Source organism: Monodelphis domestica, chromosome 3 (assembly GCF_027887165.1).
Source record: "Monodelphis domestica isolate mMonDom1 chromosome 3, mMonDom1.pri, whole genome shotgun sequence".
Taxonomy (NCBI): Eukaryota; Metazoa; Chordata; class Mammalia; order Didelphimorphia; family Didelphidae; genus Monodelphis; species Monodelphis domestica.
The window spans coordinates 86,083,717-86,097,547 of record NC_077229.1 but is presented as its reverse complement, the minus strand read 5'-3'; the positions used below and the strand labels follow the sequence as shown (position 1 = coordinate 86,097,547).

General features: G+C 38.1%; 1 protein-coding gene across 1 annotated transcript in view; it reads left to right on the top strand.

The window, feature by feature from the left end:
• Nucleotides 1-13,831, top strand: part of MAU2 (MAU2 sister chromatid cohesion factor) — an 86,085-nt gene that overhangs the window by 65,451 nt on the left and 6,803 nt on the right. Inside the window, exons 16-18 of the mRNA XM_001366082.4 lie at nt 25-136; nt 6,702-6,792; nt 13,300-13,427. Of these exons, the coding sequence (XP_001366119.1) occupies nt 25-136; nt 6,702-6,792; nt 13,300-13,427 (331 nt within the window). The remainder of the gene's footprint in view (nt 1-24; nt 137-6,701; nt 6,793-13,299; nt 13,428-13,831) is intronic.

The window sequence follows — 13,831 nt, the reverse complement described above, 5'->3', positions numbered from 1 at the left end:
CTCCTCTTGTTTTTACTTTTGTAGGCGATTTTTACGAGAAACCCTGAAAATGTCAAATGCAGAAGATTTGAACCGGTTAACAGCCTGTTCCCTTGTCCTCCTGGGTCATATATTCTATGTATTAGGGAATCATAGGGTGAGTGTCAGTCATTGTACTGTCATTTTTACATGCAAGTTGCAGAATATTAAAATTTGGAAGGGACTTCAGAGATTAGCTATTCTAATCTCTGCTTGAAGCATGAGTCAATTATATAATATTTTCAGTAAGCGGTTATCCAGTCTCCTCTTCTTGACTGTTAATGACAGGAAATTCACTACAGTACATCTCACTACAATATTGTATAGATCTCATTGTTAGGAATGTTTTGCTTATATTGAGCTAAAACCTGTTTCACCATGACTTCTATTTTCTGGTCAGAGTACTCTCCTGTAGGCTAATCCCTTTCCCACAGGATAGCCCTTCTGCTATGACATTAAAACAGTGATCATGTTAAATTTATAGTTCTTTAATTTCTTATATGGCATAGCTTCAAGTCTCCCCTCACTATCATTTTATTCTAGATTACAGTAATTGTTTTAGTGTTAATAATCCTCTGAAGATGCTACATATTTGTGAATCACACAGAATATCACTTGCTTCTGAACATACAAAATTTCAGTCCCAAAAAGCATTAGAAAGGTGTGGTGGCCATAAATAAGCTGGAACATGCTACCGAAGTGGAACTGACTTACAAGAGATGGCATAAAAGATCTCATTCAGGAAGTGTATTATCAGAAAAACAGGTGGGGCAAGCATATAGCAAGAGATAGCCCGAGTACTGCATTGGTGTCCATGTAGCAGAAGACTTTCAGTATATTTAGAAGTCCCCCTGTGCAGAATTTATGGGAAGGACATAGAAAAGAATTAATAAGGCTGAGAAGGCACAGATAGGCTGCTGTCTATCACTAGAAGGAATACCCACATCCTTTTACATCATTAATCCATTGATGTATATAAGTACAACTAGATCCTTGGGTGTTTGTGAATACATGTTAGTTTTTTTAAGCACTTGGTTCATTTTGCTTTTACAGAGGATAAATTGACAAATTCCTGAAACTTTGTTTTGCTTATACAGTTTCCTTGCTTGTCTTATTCTAGAACCTCTACTGTAAAGAAGAAATAATTTCCTTGTAGGCTAGAGTACTTCCTCTTGGTATTTTGCCAAGCTAAAACTGGAGCCAGGGAAAGGAGAATTCATTTATGTATTTAGGGTTATATTTATAAGACCATTAGGCAAGAAGCTATAGGAAGGAGAAAGGGAGGGAGGGAGGGAGGGAGGGTGGGCAAACAAGCATCAAATGGAAAAAAAATTTTTAAGTACTTACTGTGTGCTAGGAACCATGCTAAGAGCTTCGCAAGTATTACCTTTTCATTTTATTACATTATCTATTAATATCTTCATATTATATATTAATCTATTACTAATTAATCTTCTCCAATAATTTACAAAAATTAGTGTATGGCATATAAGCTGATTTTCCTGGCACCTGATCAAGCCACCATCACCACCTCAGCCCACTCTTTTTGCAAGAGTTGCTGGCCATTGTTATCCTAGCACTTTCAAGAGTTGATGTATATAGTAGCCTACCATCTACCTCTCATGGGTCACACCTCCATATTCACCCTCACCCTGCTCCAGAGAATTCAGCCTCACTCTGAATATATCAGAAGAATCAGGATTGCTGTCTTGGATTCTTCCTTCTGAAAGTATGAGTTACACAGGGATCTGTGATTTACAGTACAGTACCATTTACTTTCTAGGAGATGGCCATCATAAATTAGTTAGAATAAAAAATTTAAGTCTCCTGGTGATCAACTTTTTGGTAATAAATCTTCTGATATTTAGCCTTATCTTTGGGTGATAGCCACATATAGTCTTACCATCACATCTGTACTCAAAGCCTTTTCCATTTGGGTAGGATCTGTCAGAGCCTCACTCCACTGACACAGCCTTTAAGAATCCTGGACCACCTACATATCATGGTAAGATACTGGAGTAGAATTTTAGTGGAGGGACCTCTGCTCTAGTCCTATAAAAGCCACCTGATACTACTAAGGAGGATTATACAGTTGAATTGTGGCAAGAGGCCAGAGGACTGTGTCAGCCTCTCCTACACACTAGGACTACCAACAGTAAGAAGCAAGACTGCTAAGCTCATGTTAGGTGAGCCTATTATCAAATTAGATTCCTTTTATAAAGTGCAAAGCTTAATGCTTGGCATGCAGTAGGCACTTGATAAATGCTTGTTCCCTTCCTGGGCCTTATCTTCCCTCTAACCCCCATTCTACTGCTGTTACAAGTTAATTATCTTAGGAGAAGGATAGTAACCAAGGTGATATCAGGATATCCAGGGTAAAGCAATGCAGCTTTGGGGATAGGAGAGTCTGTTGTTGCTCTATAAATCCCACATCACTGTGTGTTTGACAGTACTTTCTGAACCTTTACCTATACTCTCAGTTGAATTACAGAATTCAGATACCACCCCAAAGGTCCTGGATGAGAGTTGTCTTCCATGGAACCTGTCTCAAAAGTTTCACTCAAGTAATAAGCATTTATTAAGTGCCTACTATGTGCCAGGCATTATGCTAGGTCTTAGAGACACAAATATAAAAACAATACCCTTCTGTTAGAGAGGGCTGGTGGCACAGTGATTAGAGAACTGAGCCAGAGTCAAAATCTGAGTTCTATTCCAGACTCAGACAGTTACTAGTTCTATGACCCTGAGCAAGTCACATAATGTCTTTTCTACCTCTGCTGTAAAGTGGAGATCATAATAGCACCTACTTCCCAAGGTTGCTACAAAGATCAAATGAATTAACATTTGTAAAAGCACTTATCACAATGCCTGGCAAATAGTAGGCATTTTATGTTCTTCCTTCTTTCTCTACCTTAAAGGAACTTGCATTCTCTCAAGGTAAACAACATACATATATACATATACGTATATATATGTATATGTATATATGTATATGTATATACGTATACATATAAGTACCACACAGACAACAAAATTATTAAATACAAAACAGTTTTGTGGGGAAGCACTGGATAGCTAGGAAGATCAGGAAAAGTTTCTTCTGGTAGGTAGCACAAGCCTAAACTTTAAAGGAAGCTTAAATTCTAAGCTGCAGATGTGAAAAGGGATTGTATTCCTGGCCCAAGAGACACTGTACAAAAGCACACAATGGCAGAAGAGGGCGTGTTGTATCTGAGGAACAGCAAGTAGTCCAGTTAGACTAGAACATGGAGTCAACTAAAGAAAGTGAGTAATGCGTATTAAGTTTGGGAAGTAAGTTGGATTTAGATTGTGAAGGGCTTTAAATTTCAAATAGAGGAGTCTATTTTATTTTAGAGTCTTTTTATGCCCAGGAGGGACATTGGCAGATTTGTGATTTAAGGATATCACTTTGATTGCTGTATTGAGGGGAGAAACTTGAGGTGGGGAAGCCAATTAGGAGATTGTTGTAATAGTCCAGATGAATCATGATGAGGGACTGAACTAAGGTGGTAATCATCAGCCATGCGAAGAGAGAAAGGGACAAATTCTAGAGATGATATAGAGGTAGAGTTGACAAGAATGGGAATTGATTGGATGTGTAGGGTGAAAAGGAATAGTCATGGATAATATTAGTGAAACTCTTAGGACCAGATTAGATAATAATTGTATAGCACTTATTGCAGTGCCTGGCATGTAGTAAGCACTGTATAAATATTATGAATGTTAGTTATTATTAGTAAAATCTTACTTTTAGATTGTAACCAGAACCAGATTCAGTACCTACTATGTGCTAGGAACCATGTTAAGAGCTTACCAGTAAACTCCCATTTGGTAAAATGGATGAGGAACAGTTTCAGCAAAGGTAAAAACTCTGAAGAAATAGGTTGAGTCAGAGTCACCTCCCTGATGCTCCTTGTAATTTTCCTTCTGAACTTATACCAGCTTCTTGGCCTAGATCTCCTGCAAGCAGTTTTCCTGCTTTGTCTCAACCCCCTGGATTTTGGCATCATGAAGGAACTGGTACCAATACAATTTCACCTTTTGGTTTACACTTGCTGAGCCTTACCCCTTCTACTCTGCCTTTACCTAGGCAGAGTATAACAGACCTTTTTCTGCCTTGCCCTCCCTTTCCTCCCATGCCACATATACCTTCAGTTGCAACACATAGAACAAGTCCATGGCTTCAGACTCCATAAGCTGGGTGGGTAGCCATTGCCTAGTTGGCCATAACTTTTTTGGCTGTACTTGTCATATTATGAAATGTGTCTGTCTCTGTGTCCATCTTGGTCTTTGGATGATTTTTCTTTCATTTGAAGATTCACTCATAGTATAACTTGAGTTGTCTTTCCTTTGCAGGGGACATTGTTTAATGGTTCGGAGATGCATGTTTCCATCTTTCTTTATGTAATTAGTATTTTTAGATTAATCTGTCCTTTCTACTCCCTCCCCCACCTGCATTGAGTAATTTTTTAAAAAGAAACCCCAAAACACATCCCTTAACGTGTAATCTAAATAGTCCCACAAAACAAATTCCCATATTATCCATGTCTAATAAAGACTTATCTTTCTGCATTTTAAGTTCATTAGTTGTATCAGAACGTCAGTGGCATGTGTTCTCATCATTCTTTTGCACTTGTGGTTTATAATTACATGAATCTGAAGTCTAAAATCTTTCAAAGGTGTTTTTAATCTATGTTATTATCATTGTATGTTCCACTATTTCTGCCCCCTCCCCTCTGCATTAGTTCATAAATGCCTTACATTTTCCTCTGAAGTTATCCATTTCATCATTTCTCATGGCACAGTAATTTCCATTATATTCATATGCCACAATCTGGTTAACTATTCTCCAGTAGGACATCCGTTTAGTTTTCAGTTTTTGGCTACTACTTTTTTATTACCTATAGCTCCTTTTCCTTTCTTTGATTTCTTAGACCCAGCAAATGTATGGCTAGGTTAATGGGTATGTACAAGTTTGATAACTTTATGGGCACAGTTCTAATAAATTGCTTTCCAGAAGGGATAAACTAATTCATAGCTCAACTAGTGTACCTATTTTCCACAGGTCCTCCAACATTTGTCATTTTCTTCTTTTTATTTTCCTGTTTAAAGTGGAACCTCACATTTCACTAATTATTAGTAATTTAGGTAATTACTGACTGCTTGGATTTCTTCCTTTGGAAACATATCTTTTGACCATTTTTTCCTGTAGTATGATTTTTAGTTTTTATACATTTGAATCATGTTTTCATCTTTTTTTTTTTTATAAACCCTTACCTTCCGTCTTGGAGTCAATACTGTATATTGGTTCCAAGGTAGAAGAGTGGTAAGGGCTAGGCAATGGGGGTTAAGTGACTTGCCCAGGATCACACAGCTGGGAAGTGTCTGGGGCCAGGTTTGAACCTAGGACCTCCCGTCTCTAGGCCTGACTCTCAATCTACTGAGCCACCCAGTTGCCCCCATGTTTTCATCTTAAATAGGGCAGTATATATAGCAAGTAGTTTAAGTCATACTTGAACACCAACATTGTTCATTTTCCTGAGCATTTTTCTGCTTAACATAACATTTGTATCATTTATCCTGTTCCTTATGATGTTATTTTCCCCAGCACCATGTTTTATCAGAACCAGTTAATGATGGTAAAGAGGAAAGTATGCCTATATTTGTCTTTGTAGTCATTAATATGTGTTCAGTATTCTGGAGCCCAAGATTCAGCAGTCATGTAGTTCACCTTATTTTGAAAGAAGAAAAATCAACTTCAGAGCAGTAGATTTCCATCTTCATATTGTACCATTATTATAATGTGTGGGGCAGGGGGTGAGGTATCATGTACAATAGAAATAGGGAGTGAGTTTGTGATTTCATTGTTACAGAGAATTTCCAGGTGAGGAAATTCCCCCTCATGCAGGTTAGCACCTCCTCTGCAACTTAAATGATGTAACTTAAATGATTTGCCTAGGGCCACAGTATATTTCAAGGACAGATTAAAGCCAGATCTTCTTGACTTCAGGGTGAGCTCTGTGCACATTCAAATGAGATAATATTGCAGCACAATAGCACAGTGCCTGGTTTGTAGCAGGTGCCATATAAATCATATAAATGCTCGTTTCCTTCCCCTTCTATCTACTGTGCCATTCTGTCTCTCATGTACAATTTATAACAGTCTCATATTAATATATTATTCTGCAATTACAAAGTACTTTTACATTCTTTGTTTCATTTGGACTTTACAACAACCTTATTAGGCAAACAAGACAAAAACTAGCAATCACTTTACACATGAAGAAACTGAGGTCCACAAAGATGAAGTGACTTTCCCAAGGGCACACACCTAGTACATGGGAGATCCCAGGTCTTCTAACTGCATCAGCGTTCTTCCCATTATACCACACTACTTCTCTCCAGATTGGCAGTGTAATTTTAGATGGAGATTTTCAGCCTCAAGAGAGTTCATTTCCCTCTATGTCCTATGGCTGGTGGGCTATCCATTATCTACTGTCTCACTCTACAGAGTGTATACTACCCACCAAGAAGTATGTCCTTGTTATCCAAGTCAGCAGTTGGCATGTGTGATCCTTTGGCCTTAGGGCCCTGAGCAGTATCTATCAATAATTTGTCACTTCATAGTGTTAACTTTGATCTCTCACTTGTTTATTGACCAGGAGAGTAATAATATGGTGGTACCAGCTATGCAGCTGGCTAGCAAGATTCCAGACATGTCTGTGCAGCTGTGGTCTTCAGCTCTGCTGAGAGGTAAGTCTGATGGGCAACTCCATGCAGACTTTTGATCGTAGTTAAGCACTAACTTGGATAATTTTCTTTGAATAAATTCCCTTATTTGTATCATCTACCTGAGCTCTGGGCTTGATTAGAAAATCAAGAGTTAATATCAGAGGCAACTAGGTGGTGACTAAGTGGATAGAGTTCCAGACCTAGAAGTAGGAAGATGGGATTTAAATCTGGCTTCAGACTTCTCCTAGCTGTGTGACCCTGGGCAAGTCACTTAACCCCAGTTACCTAATCCTTACCACTTTTCTGCCTTGGAACCGATAACTTGTAAGGGTTTTTAAAAAAAAAGAAATTTTGTATCTTCTTTTGGTCATGAAAAATAAATATTCACATTTCTTTAGTACTTTGTTTTTTATAGATTCATACATTGTTAGATTTAGAAGAGACCTAATAAATCATCTAGTGTGACCCTCTGATTTTACAGATGAGGAAACTTAAGGGGGAGATAAAATGATTTGCCGTGAGTTATGCATTTATTTGGTAAAAGGACCAGAATCTAAATGTGTTCTTACTCCTAGTCTTATACCACTTTTCCCTATACTACAAAAGTATTTTTCTCACTATCACCCTGATGAGTGGGCTGTAAAAATATTACCATTTTACTTTATTACTCAGAAGATCTGTAACTTCATTTGTGTGAGTATTCCCTCCTTTATGCAGACTACAGTTGCCCTTTAATTTAGTAGATGGTCTTTGAGAAGTGCTCTGACCAGAGAATTCATTTATCCTCTGGCCAATCTGCTTGTGAGCATCTCTGACTTTAGCCCGGCTAAATAGCACTTAACTTGAAAAATAATTAAGCATCTACTCTATGTAAGGTACCAAACCTGTGAAAAGTGCTTTATTACCATAGAACCTTCCAGAACTAATAGTTTCCTCCAAATTTATGACAAAGCATCAAGTTGCACTTTAGTAGAGATTCTTCTTTTTTTTATGTATGTATTTACTTTAAGTTCTAATCTTCCATCTTGGAATCAATACTATGTATTCGTTCTAAGGCAGAAGAATGGTAAGGGCTAAGCATTGAGCATTAAGTGACTTGCCCAGAGTCACACAGCTAGGAAGTATCAGGCCAGATCTAAAGCCAGGACCTCCCATCTCTGGGTCTGGTTCTCAATCCACTGAGCTACCCAGCTGCCCCCCCAAGATTCTTGTTTTTAAGAGCCAAGGAAACCAAAACTCAAGAGAATTCAGTGGAGTCCAGCAAATGTTTATTGAGCATCCACTATGTACAAGGCATTGTACCTGCAAAGGCAAAAACTTAAGAATCCCCGTCTTTTAAGAGACTTACCATCTACTGAGCAGGATATAATATGTATACAAATAAGTAAATAAAAACATCATTGTGGGGTGGGGGGCAACTAGATGGCTCAGTGGATCAAGAGTCATGCTTAGAGACAGAAGATCTATGAAAATAGAATTAACACATGGCCATAGATTTAATGTGAAACAGAATAAAGACTCTTAAGTGACTTCAAAGTTGTGAACTAGCTTGTCAGAGGATGATGATGGCCTAAAGAAGCAGGGAAATTTGTAGGAGGGGTCAGTTTAGTGGGGAAGATGAGTTCTGTTTTGGATATTGTGAATTTGATATGTTTTGGAACATTTTTTTAAAACCCTTACCTTTTATCTTAAACTATTCCAAGGCAGAAGAACAGTAAGGGTTAGGCATTGGCGGTCAAGTGACTTGCCCAGGGTCACAGCTAGGAAGTATCTGAGGTCATATTTTAACCTTTAACCCTAGAACCTCTTGTCTCTAGATTTGATTCTCAGTCCACTAAACCACCTAGCTGAATCTACCTTGGAACATTTAAATGGAAATGTCCAACATTAGAGATACAAGCTCAAAGTTCTGAAGAGAATTTAGAGATGGATTTGAAAGTCATCTGTGGAGGTGATATTTGAACCCAAGACAGCTGTTATCATTGAGAAAAAGGGTATAGAGAGAAAGGAAAGAGGGATTGGAACAGAGCTTGGAGCCTATACTGGAGAAAAGGATCGTAGATTTAAAGTTGGAAAAGACTTCAAAGACTCTAGTTCTACTTTCTCACTTTCATATAAGGAAACTGAGTCAAGATCATTAAGTGACATGCCAAGAGTCACATAAGTTATAAATGTCAGAGGTAGTATTTTGAACCCTGGTCCTCTGATTCTACAGCCACTATTCATTCTGTTGTATCTCACTAGGAGTTGAATGATCCAGAAAATGAAAAAGAAGGAACAATTAGAAAGCATGGAGAAAATGAAGAGACTGACCAGTGTCACAGAAGCAAGGAGAAAAAGGATTATCTAGGAGGAGGGATAATTAGTAGTGTCAAAAACTACAGTTTAAAGTATAAAGTAGAATGAGAACTGAAAGAAAGTCATTGGATTTAGCAGTTAAGGATTGTTGTTAACCTTGTAGAGAGCAGTTTCCATTGAGTGAAGTCAGTAGGATTGAAGACAGTTGGAAAGAGATTGAAAAGTGAGTATAAGGTGAAGAAATGAAGGTACATGCAGATGGCTATTTCTAGGAATTTGTGAAGTAAGAAAAAATAAAAAGGATATTTTAGGGAATAGGAGTGATATTAAATGAAGGATTCTTTTAAGGCTGAGAGGAGGTCTGAGCATGTTTGTAGGTAGCAACAAAGCAGTCAGTGGATAAAGAAATATTGAAAAGGGGTGAATGATCCAGGTGACAAGATCCCAAAAGAGACAGAATGAAGAACACAAGTGGCTCTCGAAAAGAGAGAAGCAATTTCTTGTTCAGAAACCAGAACAAAGGAAGAGAGAATGGCAAATGGTAGAGGGAAATGTTTATGTATGGAGTAAAGGAAAAGAGAGCGTTCATTATAGCAGGTGGTCCCTATTTTTTCAATAAAAAAGATGGCAGATCTTCTGTTGAGAGTTCAAGAAAAAAGGATAATGTTGGAGGTTCAGAATAGTCTAGTCTATGTATACTAGAGTCTTTCAGGGAAGAATAAAAGAATTGCCAAGTAGTTTGAAGGGCCCATTAAACATAAGGAAACCCATTTAGCACAGTTGTGGGACTCTGTTGAGCAGCATTTAACACCTTCTCACTTGGAGTGTTTAGGAGAGAGTGACAATAATCCAGGACAAGAACAACAGTAGGACATAGGAACAAAGAATTTGGAGGAAAAGGATAGTCATTGGGTCAAGATAGTATGGGGTTAAAAGGGAAACCAAAATAAGGGTGGTGAGCATTTTCCCACCTATGTCAGTTTATCTTCCCTCATGTGAATGTTTAGTCTTGATGCCTTGTTTTCCCTACTTGGTTGTTTCCTGGCAAATCGAATCATCTTTTTTTTTTTTAACTCTTATCTTTCATCTTAGAATCAATATTAAATATTGGTTGCATGTTAGAAGAGTGGTACACATTAGGCAAGGGTGGGGTTAAGAGATTTGCCCAGGGTCACACAACTAGCACCTAAGATCTGATTTGAACCCAGGACTTTCCATCTCCAGGCCTGCCTCTCAATCCACCTAAGCCATCTTTTTAACTAGAGTCCCTTCCTTCTTTCTGAGAGCAAGACCCAGCCAGTATAGTTTGCCAAAAAGAAACCTTGAGCCCTGGGAGACTTTAATAGCATGAGCTCAGTTTAACCCTAGAAAATCTCTTTTCTTTTCTGCAAGTCTGAGCCCCATAGATTAAAGCCTTGGAAGGGGGCCATGATTTTGGCTCCTGTCTGTGAAATTGTGCACACTTGTCAAGAATGGAACACTTTTTTCATCCATACCCATAAAAATAAAGAGGACTTGGGTAAAGCTCTCAAAATGGTGTTAGTTGTCCTGACTGCTCAAGCCTACTAGAGTATATTAAGAAGGCTTTAGAAGAAAGCATCATCTATCCAGGCATTTCTCCCTGTAGAGACAGAAGGGACACAGATAGAGGCTCTAGTTATCCTGTTTGCTTACTCAAAAGAATGTACCTAAAGTGCCTTAGTTTCATTTTTAAACAATTCCTTATTTAGCAGTACTTATAGCACATAAAATGTTTGCCTTTTTAAAATATCTTTTCTGTATTTTTTTTAATGTTCTATCTCCTCATTACATTATAAAGAGTATCTGGTTAGAATTGAATTTGGAAATCATGGCTATAGAATGTTACTTAGGGCATAAAATTTCAGAATCAGACCTAACAGTATGGTTATCAGGAGACAGTATGCTATGGTAATAAGGAAAAAGACCCAGTTTCAAATGGTTCTGACATTTATACTCGTGGCCCTCTGGGCAAATACTTAACTTCCGTGGTCTTCATATGTTTATCGAAAAATGGGACCAATAATCTTTACTACCTACCTAACATGACAGAGATATCATTAGATAAATGCAAGTGAGACAAACTTGTCTGCAGGGCACTGTTGGAAAAACTCTACCTCCCTCCTTTTATTATAGTGGTCGAGAAAACACTATAGGGGTGTGCAATATACATTGGGTGTGCATATACTGTCAGGTACAGTCAGTATATTAATCATTAGTTTTGATGAGCTTTTTTCTCTCGTAATCATTGTTGTAAGGAATAACTTGCTGGGGAAGATGAAGGAAAGACATTTGTATTTGGAAATAAATACATTTTTTAAAGATATCAACAGAAATAAGATGAAAAATGTTTTGGGTTTCTTTTTTTTTTTCATGCCAGAGCTGGTTCAACACCCTCATTTTACAGATGAGAAAACTGAGAAGGGAAGAAACCCACTCAGTATCACAGAGAAAGTTAGATATAAAACTGAAACTAAAGCCTTGGTTTACCATTACAATATGAATTATGTTTTTTAATACTGAACTGGGTTCCTGATTCTCAGAGCTTGGAGAGATGGCTTACAAGAAAGATTGAGTGAACTTAAAAAACGGGGCAATTTGAAAATGTTGAGTTTCTCTTCTACCACAAGATAGGATATTAATTGAACAAAGACTTTTTCTGAAGAAAAACAGTCTCACCTATTTGAAATCATTAGCCAAAAGTTAGCAAAACATTTTGTTTTATTAAAAAGATCATCAATTTGGGGGCAGCTGGGTAGCTCAGTGTGTTGAGAGCCAGGCCTAGAGACGGGAGGTCCTAGGTTCAAATCTGGCCTCAGGCACTTTCCAGTTGTGTGACCCTGGGCAAGTCACTTGACCCCCATTGCCTAGCCCTTACCACTCTTCTGCCTTGGACTCCAAGACAGAAGGTATGGGTTTAAAAAAAAAAAGATCATCAATTTAACTTTTCTTTTATCCATTCATGTCCTTCCCTCAATCCCCACCCTGGAAAATCCAGTACTTCTCCATGAATCCAATATACTAAAATGTAACTAAAATGTTGGCCCTATTCCACTTGACTTATTTCTAGTTGTGGCCATGTTATTATAAGTGCTACATTTTTAGATCCACCTTATACCAAATTTAGTAATTTTTGAAGAGAATGTAAGAGAACGAGGCCCAAGATTCGTGTTAAGCAATAATAATTCATTTATCTTATACACAATCAAGAACATTTCCCCCCATGTTTTATTAGATCATCACAACAGCCCTTTAGTGGAGGCAGGAGTAGAAACTATTATCCCCATTTTATAGATAATGAAACGAAGACTCGAGGAGATAAGAGGACTTGGTCAGATCATAGTTAATTAGTGATGTAACCACAAGAGTTGAACTCTGCCATACTGCTTCTTGCAAAATATGTCCCCAGAATATAATTGCTGTTTTCAAAATACTTCACATTCTAGTTGAGTTACCTGTGGTTGATTGAAAAGAGCACTCCTTTTGGAGGTAGAAGATTTGACTTAGTCCTAGCACTGACATTTATAACTAGAGTGATCTTGGGGAAGGCAGAACCTCTGTGAATGTCCATTTTCTCTTTGTAAATTAGAAGTAATGACATTTGCACTATATGCCTCATAAAGCTATTGTAAGGAAAGTGTTTTATATACTACAAAACTATAAAGTGGAAGCTGTTGTTACCCACCCCCTAGAATTTTTTCAGAGGCTCATGTGATCATAGCTTTAGAGCTGGAAGGAATTTTAGAGGGCATATAGAACAACTCAACACTCCTCTCTCCACCCCATCCCCACCTCCAGCCATTTTGTAGACAAAGAAACTAAAGCCCAGGGAAGCACACGATTTGCCCAAGATCACATAGGTGTGAGGGGTGGCATTTGAACTATAATTCCATTTGTTTTTCTGATTTACCGCACTGCCTCCCTAAGATATAGTATGTGAAAATGCTCTTGTAACCATGAGGCATTATAGAAATGTCAGCTGTTATTGCTAATTGGGAAGTTAGGACATATGTGGAGCAAATAAAAATTTAGTCTACAGTTATGAAGTTAAATAAAGAGGTATGGATAAGTACTATAGGAGAGCAGAGAAGAGAGCAATCCCATGAGCCAGGATCTCCAAAGAAGTCTTTTAGGAGATCACACCAGCCTGCACTTGGCTGACAGTTCCTTGTTTAATCTTCTGGATGCCTTGAGTATTATTCTTTTTTCCAGACCTGAATAAAGCTTGTGGGAATGCAATGGATGCTCATGAAGCTGCCCAGATGCATCAGAACTTCTCCCAGCAGCTTCTCCAGGATCACATTGAAGCTTGTAGCCTTCCAGAACACAACCTGATCACGGTAAGCAATGGGGGTAGGAAGGGGAGGGGTGTAGCATTTCCTACTAAATCAGCTATGTCTCTATGGTAGAGAATGATTTTTTTGGCCATTGTCTTAGCTGACATTGTCATAATTGTTAGAGTAGTTAGCTTCAGCCTCCCTTCCTATATACCTAGTTTAACCCCTTGGGAGAATCCCTTCCTTTCATAACATATTAACCAGAAAATATGCCTGTCCCCAAGAAAACCAGCTTTAAGCACCTTCCTGTGGCTAACTGCTAATTGCTTTGTATATGTAATCATAGAATCTCAGTGCAGAAAATGGTAATCTAGTTCACCTAATCTCCAGTATTGGAATTCTCTATAGCCATGTTGGCAAACCTATAGCACATGTGCTGGAGAGGGCTTCTCCTTTCTCCCTCTTCA